The following is a 19,166-nucleotide window of genomic DNA, read 5'->3' on the forward strand; positions in this document are numbered from 1 at the left end:
CTTGGGTTTAGAAAACCCGCAGATAAAGTGAGAGAAAGATTTTACTAGCACAATTACTCAAAAAACGTTGTTCAATATATGAAAGCTTGTGACAGATGTCAACGCTACCTTAAGTCCCATCGCTCCGAACGAACAAACCTTTATTCTATCCCAGTGGGCAGACCATTTGGAAATGGTAGCCATGGATATTCTGGATCTGCCGGTGATACAACGGTAAAAATACGTCTTTCTGGTTTCTGACTGTTTTACTCGCTGACCTAAAGCTGTTCTACTGAAAGATCGGAAGGCCGAAAACCGTCGCCCGAGCGTATGTAGAAGAGTTGTGAGTTGTCACTGCGTACCTGCTATGCTGCTTTCCAATCAAGGCCCTGGCCCAAACTTTGAGAGTGCATGCACTAATCAAAGAGCCATTGGACCGCTTGAAAATTGCTAAGGTGCGCACTAATCCGACTCATCCTCAATCTGACGGTATATTCGAACGTTTGAATCGCACACTCATTAGCATACTCACTAAATACTGCAGCAATAGTCCAAACGATTGGGATCTGTGGCTGTCTCCATTGTTGGGTGCGTACCGATCAGAAAATCAGGTATCGACTGGTTACTCTCCGTTTAAGCTAGTGTACGGGCGCTTCCTTCAGTTGCCTGCAGACACTTGTTTTTGACATTTCTCAAACTCTGCCCGAAGGTTCTCGGTCTTTTATCTTTTTATGAAAGTTTTCAGAACCGCCGAATACTTGATCGATAAATAGTTGAAGCTCATCTTAGTGCAGCACAGGAAGCGCAGAGACGTAACTAAATCTCACGACCCAGTCATAGGTGCACCTCTAGAGACAAAGTTTATCTTTTACATCTTCTACGGGACGTAATCAAAAACTCACTTGCCCTTGGCCCGGTCCTTTCAAAATTGTAACTCGACGTGAGGAGACCGACTACATAATTCAACCAATGAGACAAGTTCGTCGAAAAGTGTTACACTGTAACCGCCTGCGAAACCATGCTATCAACAAGCGTCACACAGGACATACGAACAGGTAAAAGCACGCAGACGCTCCCAGCAACAATCAGCACAACAAGGTTACAAAGCCGTTCCACTCCTTTGCACACCGAAACGACACTAGAGCAAGGCCGTTCCTACTCAAAGGAGACGGAACAACCAGTATATGTGGAAGCAACATCAGAACCGGCACACACTTCACAGCGCAAACTAGTCCCTCACCACAACTTGACGTATATCACACTCCTTGCAATGTACGTCAAGGCCAAAACAGGTTGCCCAAAGACTTCGTGGACATAAGACCTATATACGCACTAAAAGACCACAAAATTACGTAAGTAAATACATAGTAGACTACAACACTAGGGAGCCTCCGAAGAGGTATTGCAGAGATTGTGCATAATGTAAAGCGAGTGTTGCGCATGCGTAGTGTTGTTGTTCTGGCAGTAGACGTTGCTCTAACAGTTGCTTATTAACGCGATACTCATTACAAGTAAGTCGTAAAAACGTAATGCCAATTCGACAATCGAATTTGCCCAGGATGCGAAGAAAGTAGGCTGACACCGAAGACAATAGAATCATCCTAAAACCACCTGGCCTGATAGCTAATTAATCATAAAACCATATGTAATCCACAATCACGTTATAAACCAAGACTTTAAACAATTATTATTATTTATGACTTAAGTATAGTCTATACCGCAATTCACAATTAATGACCAATTAACCGTATAATTGCAAATTCATTTTCTCTGGTCGTCGAATGACTCCTTTTGATGTAGCTACAAAATTCTACGGTACCCTCTTCACTGTATGTGCACAGAGTCTTTAGATTCATTAATCAGATTGGTCTGAACATAATTGGCTATTTCGCATGTCGAAAAGAGAAAATAATTCGCTAATCTCGCGATTGCTCATATTCGCAAACACAGTCATTGCATAAAACTACGAATGATGTATATTTTGCGGCAACATCATGTTGTTTTAAAAATTTTGTTAATTCTGTTATTAGTAATGGTAATTAAGCCATTAAGTAATATTACATTCAGTATCGACCGATGATTTTTATATTCCCTAGTCATAAATGGGTTGTAAGTTATTACGTGCACAAAAGGAATCTCTGCGTACTCTATGTCGGTCATTTAGAATATTTTTATTACCAATAAGGCAATTAATAAACTTGTATACTTATGTTTGTATTTGCTTGTTTGTGTATACATACTCTATTCTGTAGAATAACTCAATACCATGTTTATGCTGCAGATACGAAAATATTCATTAACTGCGCGCAATTCTAAACTAAATTATTTGCATTTGAAATCAACCAAAGTTTTATGGGATAGTTTCCTTTCGAATGCTTTCGCACCCTCTTCCTGATATTCCGATCTGGTGACCAATAATTTCTTGAGAACGTCCGGCATTCGATTGACTAAGATATTTGCACCAATCCAAGCACTGTATTGACGATGCGGTGCAGCATTGACTCGAATATATTCTTTTCTCCTCGTCAATCTTTTGAGGTCGTCATCTAACCTCTCTTCAAACGACGGCAGCATTGAACCGCCGCCGCACAAAAAGATGTTGAAATAAAGCTTTTTTCGTAACTCTGGATTGTGTTTCTCCACGTCACAGTAGATTGCGTCTGAAATGCCGTTGTCAGGCTTTTGAAACATGTCAGGACGAAAGAGACCTTGCGCACACGCAAAACGCTCGTGGCGAATATTCACGACCTAAAAATCATGGAGTTACAGAGGCGTGGCCATCCTCCTAGCATTGGGGCACATCTTTCATTAGTTCTGCTTACAATCTACATTTACAAAATTGACAACATCGACTATAATCATTTCATTAATCATCGTAAAAGTGCGAGATACAGGTAACAAAAATTATTAGTAACAAGACTTTATAATATTTAGTACAAGTTATATTTTGTGCAGGGCAAAAGCTGGAGTCTCCTCTTAGTGCTAGCATTGAACTTGTCTATTAAAGTGTCTTCCAGATCTAAACATATACACATCTCGCACAAATTTCGGAAAAGCTTGCAGTGTGTGTGTGTGTGTGTGTGTGTGCGTGTGTGTGTGTGTGTGTGTGTGTGTGTGTGTGTGTGTGTGTGCGTGTGTGTGTGTGTGTGTGTGTGTGTGTGTGTGTGTGTGTGTGTGTGTGTGTGTGCGTGTGTGTGTGAGTGCATGTGTGTTTGATGCCATGCAGGTTTCATCATGGCTACGCCACTGTATAGTACGTAGGATAAAAGGTATTAATTTAGAAAATATCATTTCTTACGTTGTCTTTGACCACTTTACAGGGAACCGGAATTGAATCCATTCGATCTGGAAAGCGCACGTCTTCGTCGTATTTGCAACTCACGCACGCTACTTTTTCTTTTATCTTTTGCACTTCGGTGACGTGAGCCGGGTTTTGAGGGTTCAGCTTGTCGTAGCCACTTTTGACTAAATCTGATAGTAAACGCATGGTCACATCTCGACCGCCATAGTTTAGTATCTTGTTCGTTATTAGTTGATCTCTGTAGAACATTGCAATTGTAGTAACAAGGTGTCCGCAGTTAACAACCACGCCTGTTTTATGCCAATACGAGTATAGAGAAAGAGCCGATTCGTTACCGATATACAATCCCGGCGCACCATATTCTTCAAACATAATTTGTGCCATCGCTGCGCGGTCTTTACCAACATTCAACTCACTTTCAGTAAGTATGACCTCGTATTGTGTTACATCTACATTGAGTGTGGTGAGAGCAAACTTCCACAGCTAAATAATATAAAAAATTTGTTATAATAATACAAAATAAAAAGTAAAATTTACTTATTTTAACTAATATAAAAATTTACTGTGCAGGGTCAGAAAAAGAAAAATAATTAAATAATTACTGGTTCTATAACTGCTGTTCTAGTCAATTCTTTTTGTGTACAGAATCATCAACTTTAAACTTTATAATAGACCCATTTGATTACAATTTAGCTAGCGTTAATATCGACCTTTTCTAAAGCCTCGAACTTTACGATAGACTCTCTTTTCTCTCGCTCAAAGTACGACGGTGATTCGTCAACCCAAAAGTGGCGTAACCAAACGTCGTCGATAGAAGGCGTAATTACTGTTGGGAGAGCTTCAGGTCCGCTGAGACCCGCTTTCAGACAGCCCGTTCCGCTGTCGATAATGACTCTCGGACAAGGAGGTGGCCGTTCCCATTGACTGGCCATAACACAAAACGAATATCTAACAAATGCCGGTTTGACTTGGAATGACTGGCGGATAAGGAACGCCCATTTAACCATATTTGGTTTTCGTTTTGCACGTGCTTACTTATGCAAATTTGATATATTCTACAGTATTCTTGTTAAATTTGCAGCAAACTAAAAAAGATCGATGCAGAATAAAATAAAATTGGCTTAGTTTTAAATTATATATTTTTTGAAATTTAAACATTTAGTCATGACATGCCAAAACACCTAAATTTTGCAAAACCAATGTTTATGGACATGCATACACAAATTTTAACAAACATTTAGTACTTAGATAAAGATTACTAATGTTGAAACGACAGTTTTCGAACTTATCACACTTCTACAAATGCGAGTTATTCACAGATTTGCAAAGACCGCAAGAATTTTCAAAATATGGTTGAAATGCATGGGTGGAGACATTTGCAAGTCATTGCCTCGACTTGCATTTTGTCAACTTGTGTTATAATTACGGCGAATCGTTCTCGTCCGTGCATCATTATTGACAACGGAACAGAGTACTTTCTCTAAAACGTGACGCTGTGAACGATACACTGCAAGAGTATCTTTCCAATGAGAATTGCAAAGTCAGGTGGATGCAAGAGAAAGAATCTATCGTCAATTTTGAGTCTTCAAAAGGTAAGATATTTTGGTTTGGTGACATAATTATTAACGTTATAAACTGTCATTTATCAAAGTTGTACTTTGTGTGTATAAAGGTAGCTATACAGATGTAGTTTTTGCCAACACTGAATGTCGCACCATTCTGGTTTCCATGCAATACGCCAATAAATTTGACCGCGTGAATCGGGGATGAAACTGACGGGCTTGTAGTAGATGGTCCAGATCGCTCAATCTAATCACCAGCGAAATTTCTTGGGCACGGTTGGGACACATCCCAGACAGAATATTTGACTTGCACGTTCACGGTAACAATACACGTGCAGGCATGGCTCACGCTCGCGTAAATCATGATAGTTCGATACGTGCTGCTATGTTAACAGGTCGTAGACAGAACTGGCGCTTTCGGGGAGACTCCAGGCCCCCAGCCGGTGTACAGACTCCACGTAAACACCGGCTGCCGGCTGCACATGCATGCTCAGGCTAGGAGCAAACGCTACGTATATACCGACCTACAAATTTGTCTCAATTCTTGTTGGCAACGCCGTTAATGGTGATGAACACCATACCTCCAGCTGGGTACTCTCGCCCACCATGCAGTCGCACACTTCCCTCTAGCCATATAGAACTTCGATCCATTTAGACCAATCGGACAAAAATTGCAGAAGTTGTTGGAGTACGAGAAGTTGTAGTACACAAGACGTCACGGGCAAAACCAGGTTGACGGGTTTGTCAGATTGGTCCAAACTTGATTGACTATTTGGTAAGTCGGGGAGAGAAGATTCTTGGCTAATCTCGCGATCGGTGCTGCTTGCTTGATAAGTGTCTCTCTAACCTGTTTCCTTACTTATCTGTTTCTAATCAATGTCAGTGGCTGATCTAGACGGCGACGACGCAATATATATAGGCGAGTGCTTACCCTTTTTGAGACCGGAAGTTTAGTGCACCGTGAAGTCTTAGAGTTTCTATTTTTGCGTACACATACTCTCTTGTGCAGAATAACTCAATACCATGTTTATGCTGCAGATATAGGAAAATATCCATTAACTGCGCGTAATTCTAAACTAAACCATTTCATTTGAAAGCAAACAAAGCTTTATGGGATAGTTTCCTTTCGAATGCTCTCACACCCTCTTCCTGATATTCCGATCTGGTGACCGTTAGTTTCTTGAGAATGTCCGGCATTTTATTGACTAAGTTGTTTGCACCAACAAAAGCACTGTATTCACGATCCAGTTCAGCTGCCACTCGTACCTCTTCATGTCTCCGTTTCAATCTTTCAAGGTCGGCAATTAACCTCTCTTGAAACGTCAGCAGCATTGAGCCGCCGCCGCACAAAAAGATGTTTGAATATAACGTTGCTTGTAACTCTGGATTGTATTTCTCCACATCATAATAGATTGCTTCTGCAATGCCTTCGTCAGACTTTCCAAACATGTCAGGACGAAAGAGACCTTGCGCACACGCAAAACGCTCGTGGCGAATATTCACGACCTAAAAATCATGAAGTTACAGTGACGTGGCCATCCTCCTGACATTGGGGGCGTGCGCACAGCTTTCCTTAGTTACGCTTACAATCTCCAAGTGCATAAGTGACAATCTCGACTATCATATTTAATTAATCATCGTAGAAGTGCGTTTCTATTAACTAAAATAATTAACAACCAGACTTTATAATATTTAGTGCAAGATATATTTTGTACTCGGCAAAAGCTGGAGTCTGCTGTTAATTTGGTTGCTAGCATTCAACGTGTCTATTGTGCATGTCTTCCATATCTAGACATGTATACATCTTGCTCAAGTTTTTGAAAAGCCTGTGCTCCCCTGCAGGTCCCTTCATGCTACGCCGTTGTTTAATACGTAAGATAAATGATGTTAATGTTTAAAAAATTGCATTTCTTACTTTGCCTTTGACCATTTGACAAGGAAACTGAACTGGATCCATTCGATCTGGAAAGCGCACAACTTTGTCGTAGTTGCAGCTCAAGCACGCTACTGTTTCTTTTATTCTCTGCACTTCTCTGACGTGAGCCATGTTTCGAGGGTTCAACTGGTTGTAGCCGCTTTTGATTAAATCTGATAGTAGACGCATGGTCACATTTCGGCCGCCATAGTTTAGTATCGTGTTCGATATTAGACAACGTTGACCATTGTAGATCACTGCAATTGTCGTAACAAGGTGCCCGCAGTCAACAACTACGCCGGTTCGCAGCCAATGCGAGAGTAGAGAAAGAGCCGACTCGTTGCCGATATACAATCCTGGCACACCGTATCGTTCGAACATAATTTGTGCCATCGTTGCGCGGTCTCTTTCAACATTCAACTCACTTTCAGTGAGTATGATGTCATGTTGTGTTACATCTACCTTCAGTTTGGCTAGACTGATGTTCCAGAGCTGAATAAGAAACACATCTTGTTAGAATAATACAAAAAATAAATCATAAATTTTACTTAAAATGAAATGTACAGTGCATGGTCAAAAAACGAAAAGAAACTGAATAATTATTGTTTCTATATAACTGCTCTTCGAGTCAATTATTCTTGTAAACAGAATTATAAACTTAAATCTTTATATCAGACCGATTTGATTACGATTTTGCTAGCTCTAATATCGACCTTTTCTAAAGCCTCGAAATTTACGATAGACTCTCTTTTCTCTCGCTCAAAGTACGATGGTGATTCCTCAGCCCAAAAGTGGCGTAACCAAACGTCGTCGGTAGAAGGCGTAATTGCTCTTGGTTTATCCCGAAGTCCGCTGAGACCCGCTTTCACAAAGCCCGTTCCGCTGTCGATAATGATTCTTGGACAATGAGATTGAGTAGCCATAACACAAAAGAACTGCAGCCCAAATGCCGGTTTGACTCGGAATGACTGGCGGATAAGAAATGCCCATTTAACCATATTTGGTATTGCAAGCATTCGTTTTGCACGTGCTTATGCAAATTTGATGTATTCTACAGTATTCTTATTAAATATTGCATCAAACCGAAAAGCTCTTAATGCAGAATACAATAAGATTGCCTTTGTTATAAATTACAAGTTATTTGAAATTTTAGAAATAAGTCATTACTTGACAAAACATACAAATTTTAATTAAAAATGTACATATGCAAAGCAAACGTTGATGGATACGCGTAAACCGTTTTAAACTTAATTAATGCTGCCAATTGCAACTTTGATTATGATTACGACGTTGTGTTTGCATGTAGCCTACCAACTGGGTCTACCGCCGTAAATATTCCGAGAAATATTTCATATCAACTAGTAAGAAAATATCTCATTGTAACCCAAAAACTGTCCACGTCGGTAGAATTTAAGCGTATATTTACTAATTAGTAACAACGTATCATCTCGCTACTGTACATAAAATAACTCTAATACACTAAACAAAACAGATGAATAACCACACCCATTCGTTTTGGGGCACCAAAACGTAGCTACGCCACTGTGTGATGCATTTTAGATACGTGACGTAGCTGCGTTACTGGTCCATGTCTGTTTCATAGAAAAATTTAAATTTGGCAAATAGGGTAGGAGAACTAAGAAAATAGTTTTGGTATTGGCAATGTTTGTCATTTTTTAAGAGTCTGGAAGTGTAGATTTTACCAGTTAATATACCGGTTTACAGCTGCCAGTATCATAGTTACTCTCAAGGCGCTTATAAAACGGCAGGAAAACAATGCGACTATAAGAACACGCTTGGGAAACGTTTGTGTGTCAGCCTTCACAATACAGAACACTTCTTTATCCGTGAATCACTCCACTGAGTGCAAGAACGCGTTCGATTTGCAATGTGCGTGTGTCACAACTGTTGCAACCGACTGAACCAAAACTAAATCTAACGAAGAATCTGCTTGGGATATGAACCGGGACTGCTATAAGGCATGCGCATTGAAATTTCAATGGATGATGCTTTCTATTGTTTGTTGCGGCTTCAGAGAAAGCAAGAGAAATATCAACACCCACTATACGTTTCAACGGCTTCATCAGCTTCGCCTACCGATTCATCGACGACCATCCATCGAAATTTTGCAAAAATTAATATTAATTAATTGACAATTAATTAATATCCCTATTGTTACAATGTAACCCTTGTAAGCTTGTGCACAATTTCAGCGACCTCTTACGGAGAGAGAGAAAAAACTATTGTACGCCACAATGGTGGTGGACGACGAACACCGACTCATTTGGCCAAGGCCCTGGAGTAGCATAATGCTCATCCTGGCAAGAAAGTTTTCTGACGTAAAGACGGCGTTAGACCATGCTAAACACCACGACTTCAGTATCTAATACGGTTGAGTTCAAAGTATCACAGCAATGCGGATATCGAGTGGAGGTTAAAGAACTACGCGAAATTCCTGACGTACGTACAGAGAGCCTCTTCAACGTGTCGTTTCCGACTACATACAGGTTAGATCGCGTAGAACTGTAGGGCAAGGAAATGTTTGCAAATTTGGTTGTAGAGTACAACAGGCGTCTCAATGGAGGTAAGAGTAAACCGGATGCTTGGAAAAACATTGGCTTTCCTCATTTTGTCAATTTTATCACTCGTTTCTATGGCAACAAACAAAAGTATCTAGATCTCATCATTCATTGGAAACCAATCAACTTGATTAGCCATCCTTGTCACATTGATTATGATTTCCTCGTTGACATGGATAGTGCTGGTCTTGCTGAGGAATAAGATTATCTCTTCAGATCTGTTGGAGCTCCATCTTGGCTGCATCTTCCGCACGACAATCGATCGGATAACGAAACAAAGTACAGCTATTTCTCTCAGCTTTAGACCGCTCAGTTTCAACGTCTTTGTGATCAATACGACGATGATTACGAGATATTGGGATATCAACGTGTCAATCAACATTAATAAAAAGTCTGTGCTAGCTAACTGATTTGCAAGAAATATGATCACAGACAAATCTATCCAGTTATATAGAATTATAGACTGTAGCAAAACTACCATACAATTTAGATAAGAGCAGGAGCATATTGCAAAGTATGAGTATTTTAAAGAGGTGGCACTAGCGTTTAGAAGGCCTTGCTGATATCAACAGCGTTGAGCTTGCTGCATGTCAAACGCCTGCAAGCATCTATTATTTAAGTAACTAAAAGAATTAGAAATTAACGCAATTTCGATGTATACATTAGTTGATATCAGAGCGCTTTGCACTTGAGCAGTCGTACATGTTGCTTGTCATAACCCTCTAATATATAACTACAAGAAAAGATCAAAGTCAAACTGGACACTCACATAGTCTGTGTTCGTTCTCACTTTGGATCCGGAAGTGTATACTGAAACACCTGCATGTTTTTGTCTACAGAAACAACTTACTATAGGTGCTATTTGAAATAGCTTCATTTGCATCACAAAACTATGGAAAATACGGTACAGTACGCGCGCATACGATATGGCTGCTACCTAATAACAAGCCAACATGCTAATAAATAAAATTACTTCTGTCCTATAGCAATATTATGTTAGAGTACTATTCTAGAACGCCTTGTACTTTTTAGAAATTCAACGCAACTAGAACATTGGAATGCAAAGACAACATTATAGAGATATCTAATTGATGGTATCAGATTTTAGCTTAACCATACGTAACACGTACTACAACTGTAATGTAGTCTAATTACATGCCTTAATATGCAGAATCGAGCGTATAGTCTAGTTTGCAACGCTCGCGGTGATATTTGGAAAAAATCCAAGCTCAGACAGTGGCTGAGCTATGCGGTTCTTCTTGGGTAGCCTCGTCCCCAAACTCTCTCGCGTTAGTCTTGTCCGGTGCCCGTATCGCGCCTGGAATTGTCATACGGGCACCGGACAAGACTAGCGCGAGAGAGTCTGGGGACAAGGCTACTACTTGGGGGATTCAGTACCCCAAAAATTTATGGGCGTGGTTGCTCATCAATTTTTGTATAGTCGAACACAGTGATTCAATGTACAAACCTAGAGTACACCAAGATGATACGTTGCTAATTAGTAAATCTATGTATATACATGTACAGTTCTTTGGGTTATTAATTGATATGAATTATGTCCCGGCGTATACGCGGGGGAAAGGAGGTAGACCAATTAAGGCCGCAGACTGCGTATTGCATATTACTGGTATGGACACAACGTCGTATCAAAGTTTCAATTAGCAACATTAAGTTACCGGTGATAGTATATCTTTAATATAGACAGTAGCTTGCAAGTTGATAAAATTTATATTAATTTATAACAAATCAATACTTATTTTAGACAAATTAGTATTAATTTTAACTTTATTTTATCTAAAATTTTATCTAAGAATTTATAAAAATTAAAATTTGGCTTACAGATATTGCATTGAATAAAACATGTAAAATATATAACAATTAATATTATATAAAGTACAATAAAAATATCTAAATTTTTGTAAAGATTAAATTTAGTTTAATTGATAAACACATCGCATTTAATAAATTATATAATAAATAAAAATTAATATTTTATATAAATTACAAGAAATGTACAAAAATTAGATTTCCTCAAGACCCTCTCGTTGACGTCTTACCACAGAAGTCGCAAGGAAGGCATTTGCAAAGGGTGGACGGTCATATGCCTGCAGAGCCTCCGCCTCAAGCGGCTGAGCTGTTTTGGTCTCATCGAGGCCGACGCCAGCACCATTGTGACGTGCTGCAAGCAGCTCCGACGACTCGAAGTCATCTCCTCCTGCTGCAACTCGCTCACCGACCGCGGCCAATATCACCAGTGCAATTGTCTGGGGGTCAAACACACATCCCGGATAAGTATAACTTGCATGTGCACGGTAGATTCTCACGTGCACATATGGCTAGTAGTTCGAAATGTGTTGTTATGCTGACAGATCGTGGGAATTGCGCACTACTCTGAGTAAGTAACAGTGGCTAGTGAAAGGAGAGCCCCAATACGGGGAATGTTGGTTGTTACAAACCGTTTCCTTTGCAGAAATCGACTTTCTTGAGAGACAATTGACTCCAGAAAAGCTTTAGGTGATGCAGTTATCATACAAGACGGCAGAGGTTTGTACATTTTGCTAGTTAATTGATGTTAGTTAGTTAACTAATTATTAATTTAATAAAGTATTTAGTAACATTAAAGCAATCTATGATAGTATTTTTTAACCTTAAATGTGATTTAATAAACAGTAATTTATAATTTATAAGTATGTATTAGTAACTATCGCAGAAGAACCTGTTTATTAATTAATCATGTACTCTGCTGTTACCGCAATTGATATGTTTGCATAAGAAATGTATGGCAAACAGGCAGGATTACAGGAAGTTGTTGATCTGGACAGTCTGTTGCCACAGAACACAGTTTTTCATTAGCCTAATATACATAAAAGCACTCGATCCATGACCCATTTTTAACAATAAAATTGAAACATACACAATGAAGATGCCTATTTCTCTAGTGGGTGCACAGTTTGCTGGACATAAAACAGGAATGACTTGTTCTGAATACTCATTCTGAACACTCTAACTACAATCTGTTCCTCACTTTGTATCACGGAATATGAACAATCCAAGACATTTGTTGTTGTGAATTCAGTTAATATGTAGTGGTGAGCTAATATTTAGTGGTGGAAGTTTTGATTGATGTCTACAGTCAATGTTTATTAATTCATATGGTCTATATTGATTGGTGAATAGAGTTTTAGTATTAGATGTTGTATGTGATCAATATTTTATTAATTCATATAGTAAATATCGATTGATTATTGCTGTTAATATTTATTGATTTAATACATTTCATTTTCTTTGATTAATTAACACACCCAATATTGTAAAGAGTCAAAGTAACTTCTTTATTCCGGTTGTTGCCAATTCTAGATGAGTAACCTGGATAACTTCCATTATTGCACCTGCCAGAAGACAAATTACATGTGTGGTTAGGAATAAGTCACCTGTGTTTTGATTAATTAACATTTTCTGGATCTCAAAAAGGTACTTGCATGCAATGTCTCAGTTGTATGTACTGTACTTGAAGTCAAAGAAGGTTTGAATTTTTATTTCATCTTTCGAGATTCTCCACAGAGTTACACAAAAAGTGCCTTTTCTTCAGGAAGCTGCCGTGCAGTTTTCTGAAGAAATGAGTGCAACGAAGTTTGTATATCTGCATTGCATTTGACTCGTAGTGCTTTTAGCTATTGTACTTTGTAAATTTGATAGATTATTTGCAGGATCTTTGGGAGACCAGCCATACTGAAAGGGATTTCTGAATAAATTTGCAGACACCATGTGCGTATCTATTTATATCTATAATGCTCACTTGATCGATCTGCCATTCATTGTGTCCCTGGCTGTTAGATTGGGAGTTGCAGGGCTCCAAATATGAGGGTTAGCTGTTAAATCAGTAATTCTGGTTTCAAACTTGATAAAGACCAAAAGGCGGTGTTTCTTTACTACGCATATTCACAGTATCTTATACCATGCTCAAACTGACCACATATGGAATTACGTATACACAAGTACAAAACATTATCATGTTACTTTCTTCAACATCTAGAGCGTACACTGTTATATCCAACTGGTAATGACTATAACTGGTTAAGATTGAGTTATGCGTATACATCATTGTAAACTGGTAAACAGACATCATAAATCTGGTAAAAAATGTCACAGCAGTCGCTAGATTTTGCTAGAGAGTACTTTGACATGTCGTTCCCCGTTCCACCTTCCAATATTCTTCACACATCCTATACACACAATGCAAAATATTAAGCATCTCATTCTTCAGATAAATTTTTGAATCTCTTTCTATGCATTGTAGTATTCTGTCTAAGTGACTAGATGATTTTAGTTAGCATTTTATGTCCCATTTAATTACGACATTTGTACATAACATGAACTAGTTACTTGTAATCACATGTACCACACATCATTGCTAAGTACCTATAGCTAAAGCATGCTTCTTTTACGATGTGCCTACACTATTTTGATTAGACAGTGTAGATATTAACCAATATGCATGGAAATTTGTTCTTGTCCAGAATACCACAAATTATATTAGCTGACCACTACTCATGTTAACTAATTCACAACTACAAATGCCGATTATTAATACTCTGCTACCTAGCTGCAGTAAAGTAATAAAATACTTTGAGTTGAATGAGTTTGTTCATTAATTAAATGTCTATACTCCTGTCTAAGTGGTGTCCTCCCACAGGTTATTCAAGAAGACAAGTGGTTCAACAAGGTCTGTCACATTCCTGACACTTTGAATCCTTGACACTTTAAATAAACTCAAATGTACAAGAAGTTCAACGCCTCTTTAGAAAATGGTGATCAGACAACATTGGACCAGAAAATGGAGAGGCTTTGTTTGAGCGACTGCTCGAGGAAGTGCAATGATACAACAAGGACCATGAAAAAGAGGGTGGCCGAGTATTTCTTCAACCTTATGAAGCAGCAGTTGCAATGAATATGGGTGAACCTAAACCAAAGACCAGAAAGACTGATGCCATGCCTTCCTTTTAGCTCTAGTCACTCCTCTCATGGCCAGAGTCCATGAAATGATCACACAAAGTGCAGAGCTAGTCTTCTGTGACTCAACAGCCAGTCTTGATAACTTGAACACAGCTGCGGCACATCAGTAGGAGCTCTATCACTTGCTGCAATTATGACATGCAGTGAAGATGCTGTTACCTTGTCAGCAGGGTTTACAGCACTGTGCCACATACTGCCCAAGTGTGCATTTTTTGGAAGAGGCCCAAATCTTGGACCACTAACTCTATTGACAGATGACTGTGCAAGGGAACGAATTGCTCTAAAGAGTATATAGCCTCAAGCGTAATTACACCTATGTATCTTTACATTTTTACAAAGTACTTGAAGATGGCTTTGGAGCTCAAATTGTGGTATCTGTGGTACAGACAGAGTTACCTGTATTGCACTAACAAAACGACTTGTTTATGTTCCAAGTGAGCAAGCATTGACTGAAATCAAACGTAAAGTAGACAAAAGCCCTTTTCAGACATTCAAAAAGAGACTAGGTGATTACTGGCAACGGAGGAAAGAATGGGCTGTGTGTTTCTGAAGGAACTTTCCCAAAAAAGGCAACTATACTAACAATTATTAAGAGGCTAGCATATGCATCATAAGAGCCCTCCTTTTCCAAAGCAATAAAGATTTGGAATGCAGTACAAATGTTCAATCTTCTCACACAGACTCTCGAACTGTATTACCAGCGATGTTTAACATCTGTTGCCACAAACAGAGTAGATCATTTTGTCTCTACAAGATTTACTGTGACAGGAGTGAAAGTGCACACCATTCCATCTGACGACATTTTCGCAACAGATGACACAGACGTTTACACTGTTGTGAGTCAGTCAGATAAGAATACAACGTGGATAGTAGACTTACAACTGGGTGAGTGCACCTGTCCCATCGGAATGCAAAGTCAACCTTGCAAACACCAATTTGCAGCAGCAATGAAGTATTTCAAAAGCAGTGTCAATACTATCCTAACGTATTCACATCAAGGCTGTCAGGTTTTGCAGCAGTGGCATTAGGACAACATTGCCAACCCATTTCCTTATACAGTAGTGTCCACCAAAGAACAGAAGAAGAACATCTAAAGTCTCTTTCAATCAGTGTGAATTGGTCTGATAAAGATATCAAACGTTCATTTGAAAAAATTGCACCTTGCTCCTGTGATACAATTGAAGTGGCAACTGCAGCTGAGTATAACATTGATTTTAGCAATACATTTCAAAGAGATCAAGCACAACCAATTAACAGAGGAAGCTATGAAAAGTCAAGGGACGTCATTGAAAGAGTACTACAGGTCATTAAAGATATCAAGAAAAGGCTGCATGAAAGTCATGTCACAGACAGCTTCATAGCTGCAGTAAAAAGGTTTTGTTCCCATTATTGAAAACTACGAGGGAAAGGAATCCATTCACCTGGTACATAGCAGCAACTGCTTTCTGCTCTACACATGTTTGGTAAAGAGGTGGGAGTCAGAAAACAAAGGAAAAAGATTTGAATGCAACCTACTGGTGTAGCTAGACGACACTTCAAGTGCTTTTCTACCCGTACAGCATCAGCAGGACATCCAAGTTTGTTCATGAAAGCCAAAACTACAACCAACATATTGAACAGAAACATTATCCTAAAAAATCCACCAGAGAGCAAAGAGAAACCTTAATGTCAATAAGTTTGAAAACAAATACCCCTAATGCCATCTAAACTGTTTATGCTCATATTCTTTGATATAAAGAGAGGACCAGATTGTAGTTAGAGTGTTCAGAGTCAGTGTTCAGAACAAGTCATTCCAGTTTTATGTCCGGGAAACTGTGCACCCACTAGAGAAACAGGCGTCTTCATTGGGTGTGTTTTAATTTATTGTTAAAATAGATCATGGATTTATTCTATGTATTTTAGGATAATGAAAAACTGTGTTCTGTGGTAACAGACTGTCAAGATCAACAACTTCCTGTAATCCTGCCTGTTTGCCATACATTTCTTATGCAAACAAATTAATTGCAGTAACAGCAAAGTACATGATTAATAAACAGGTTCTTCTGCAATAGTTACTAGTATATACAGCAGTGAACAAAAGTATTTGCCGGGTAGTTTTTTGTTGATCTTTCATCATATTCTGGCCTACAGAATGGAAATAAGTGCTGATATGAGCATAAATTGATAAGTTAGTTTGTTTTCAAAGGTTGTCATATTGTGTGCATTGAATATGCCTTGATAAGTTGTAATTTAAACTTAATCGGCTAACTAGGTTGTAACGATAATCTTAAATTGCAACAACCAACTGATGTAGACTCAATTCTGTACCAATTTAGTCTCGATTTTGCCATTGCATGACAAACATCGACTAAGAAGTCGCATTATTAGTATTTTGTGCTTCCACTCAAACACAAATAACCTGAAAACCCTTGAAATGTCTTGCCGGGCAAATACCTTTGTCCACTACTGTATATACACTTATAAATTATAAATTACTATTTATTAAATAATATTTAAGGTTCAAAAACACTACCATAAATACATAAATTGTGTTTTAGTGTTACTAAATACTTTATTCTAATAAATTAATAATTAGTTAATTAACTAATATCAATTAACTAGCAAAATGTACAAACCTCTGCCGTCTTGTACGATAAATGCATCACGTAAAGCTTTCATGGAGTCAATTGTTTCTCGAGAAAGTCGATTTCTGCAAAGAAAATCGTTTGTAGCCAATATCCCCCGTATTGGGGCTCTCCTTTCACTAGCAACTGTTGCTTACTCATTGCGGTAACTGCTCGCAGAGAAAGCGCAATTCCCACAATCTGTCAGCATAACAACACATTTCGAACTACCAATATTATCGTGATGATCGAGGTTGAGCCGTAGTCTCGCTTAGCCAAACCCCTCCCCTTCTTGATATCTACCGGCCATGGCGTGCACGTGAGAATGTTCTACAGTGCACGTGCAAGTTAAACTTATCCGGGCAATATATCCGGGATGTGTGTGTGAAGTACTCAAAATATATTTGCTCACAAGTTTGGCGCAAAGTCTTTGGAACCTCAATGTGCTTCGGACATTCGCCGACTTCTCCAACAAGTTGAAAACGCTCGAATTGTCGCGCGTCGACGACCTCACCGACGGGACGCCTATTCGTTTCGCCGGAGCGAGCTGCCATCTCGAACACTTGGCGTTGGGATCGGCCACTAAGGTGGAATATAAGTTTCAATTTATGTATTTTTGCATAAAATAATAATTTATTGTAAATACAATAATTGATATAAATGATTGATATAAATTTACGGTTACAACTTATAACAACTTACGCGGTCACAACGTGTAGAAACTTGCGGTGACATCTTATAGAAACTTTCCTTCACAACTTATAGAAACTTTCGGTTACAAACTTTAGTTACTTAATTAACTAAGGTCAAAACTTATAGAAACTTTCGGTCACAATTTATGGAAACTTGTATTTGCAACATATATAGAAATTTGCGGTCACAACTTATAGAAATTTAAGTTACATCTTTTAGTAACTTAGGGTCACAACTTTAGAAACTTGCGGTCACAACTTATAGAAACTTGTAATCACAACGTATAGAAACTTTTGTTCACAACTTATAGAAATTTGCGGTCACAACTTATAGAAACTTATGTTTACAACTTATGGTAACTTACTGTCACAATTTATAGGAACTTACGGTCACAACTTATGGAAACTTGCGTTTACAACGTATAGAAACTTGCGGTCACAACTTATAGATACTGACGGTCACAACTTATAGAAAGTTTGGTCACAAGTTATAGGAACTTGCGGTCACAACATATAAAAACTCATGGTCACAACTTATAGATACTGAAGGTCACAACTTACAGAAACTTGCGGTCACAATTTATGGAAACTTGCATTCGCAACATATATATATATATATATATATATAGAGAGAGAGAGAGAGAGAGAGAGAGAGAGAGAGGAGAGAGAGAGAGAGAGAGAGAGAGAGAAATTTGCGGTTACAACTTATAGAAATTTGAGTTACATCTCTTAGCAACTTACGGTCACAACTTTAGAAACTTGCGATCGCAACGTATAGAAACTTATGTTCACAACTTATAGAAATTTGCGGTCACAACTTATAGAAACTTGCGTTTACAACTTATGGTGACTTATGGTCACAACTTATAGAAAATTACGGTCACAATTTATAGAAACTTCCGTTCACAACGTATAGAAACTTGCGTTCACAACGTATAGAAACTTGCGGTCACAACTTATAGAAACTTACGGTCACAACATATAAAAACTTATGGTCACAACTTATAGCTACTGAAGGTCACAACTTATAGAAACTTGCAGTCACATCTTATAAAAACTTGCGGTCACAACTTATCGACATTTGCGGTCACAACTTATAGAAACTTGCGGTCACAACTTATAGATACTGACGGTCACAAGTTATAGAAATTGCGGTTACAACTTATAGAAACTACGGTCACAACGTATAAAAACGTATGGTCACAACTTATAGATGCTGAAAGTCACAACTTATAATGAATTGCGGTCACACCTTTTAGGAACTTGCGGTCACAACTTACGGTCACAACTTATAGAATATTTGCGGTCACAACTTATAGAAACCTACGGTCACAACACATATAAACTTATGGTCACAACTTATAGATACTGAAAGTCACAACTTATAGAAATTTGCGGTCACAACTTACGGTTACAACTTATAGTAACTTACGCGGTCCCAACTTATAGGGACTTACTGTCACAATTTATAGAAATTTTTGGTTACAACTTATAGTGACTTACGCGGTCACAACTTGTAGGG

The 19,166-nt window shown here is 38.5% G+C and overlaps 2 protein-coding genes and 1 long non-coding RNA gene across 3 annotated transcripts; all 3 read right to left on the bottom strand.

Annotated features, from left to right (window-relative positions):
• Nucleotides 1-2,138: 2,138 nt before the first annotated feature.
• Nucleotides 2,139-4,212, bottom strand: LOC134177588 (actin-like). Its single transcript, XM_062644364.1, has 3 exons — nucleotides 3,991-4,212; nucleotides 3,278-3,763; nucleotides 2,139-2,727 (listed from the first exon to the last, which is right to left on the bottom strand). The coding sequence occupies exons 1-3, from the start codon at nucleotides 4,210-4,212 to the stop codon at nucleotides 2,302-2,304; spliced, it is 1,134 nt and encodes a 377-aa protein (XP_062500348.1). The 3' UTR covers nucleotides 2,139-2,301.
• A 1,579-nt stretch (nucleotides 4,213-5,791) lies between these two features.
• Nucleotides 5,792-7,687, bottom strand: LOC134177331 (actin-like). Its single transcript, XM_062644104.1, has 3 exons — nucleotides 7,471-7,687; nucleotides 6,758-7,249; nucleotides 5,792-6,348 (listed from the first exon to the last, which is right to left on the bottom strand). The coding sequence occupies exons 1-3, from the start codon at nucleotides 7,678-7,680 to the stop codon at nucleotides 5,929-5,931; spliced, it is 1,122 nt and encodes a 373-aa protein (XP_062500088.1). The 5' UTR covers nucleotides 7,681-7,687; the 3' UTR covers nucleotides 5,792-5,928.
• A 5,677-nt stretch (nucleotides 7,688-13,364) lies between these two features.
• On the bottom strand, nucleotides 13,365-17,219 carry LOC134177234 (uncharacterized). The gene is made up of 3 exons (XR_009969453.1): nucleotides 17,111-17,219; nucleotides 16,965-17,038; nucleotides 13,365-13,559 (listed from the first exon to the last, which is right to left on the bottom strand). It is a non-coding gene; the product is annotated as an uncharacterized LOC134177234 (long non-coding RNA).
• Nucleotides 17,220-19,166: the final 1,947 nt, after the last annotated feature.

Source organism: Corticium candelabrum, chromosome 3 (genome assembly GCF_963422355.1).
Source record: "Corticium candelabrum chromosome 3, ooCorCand1.1, whole genome shotgun sequence".
NCBI classification, from domain to species: domain Eukaryota; kingdom Metazoa; phylum Porifera; class Homoscleromorpha; order Homosclerophorida; family Plakinidae; genus Corticium; species Corticium candelabrum.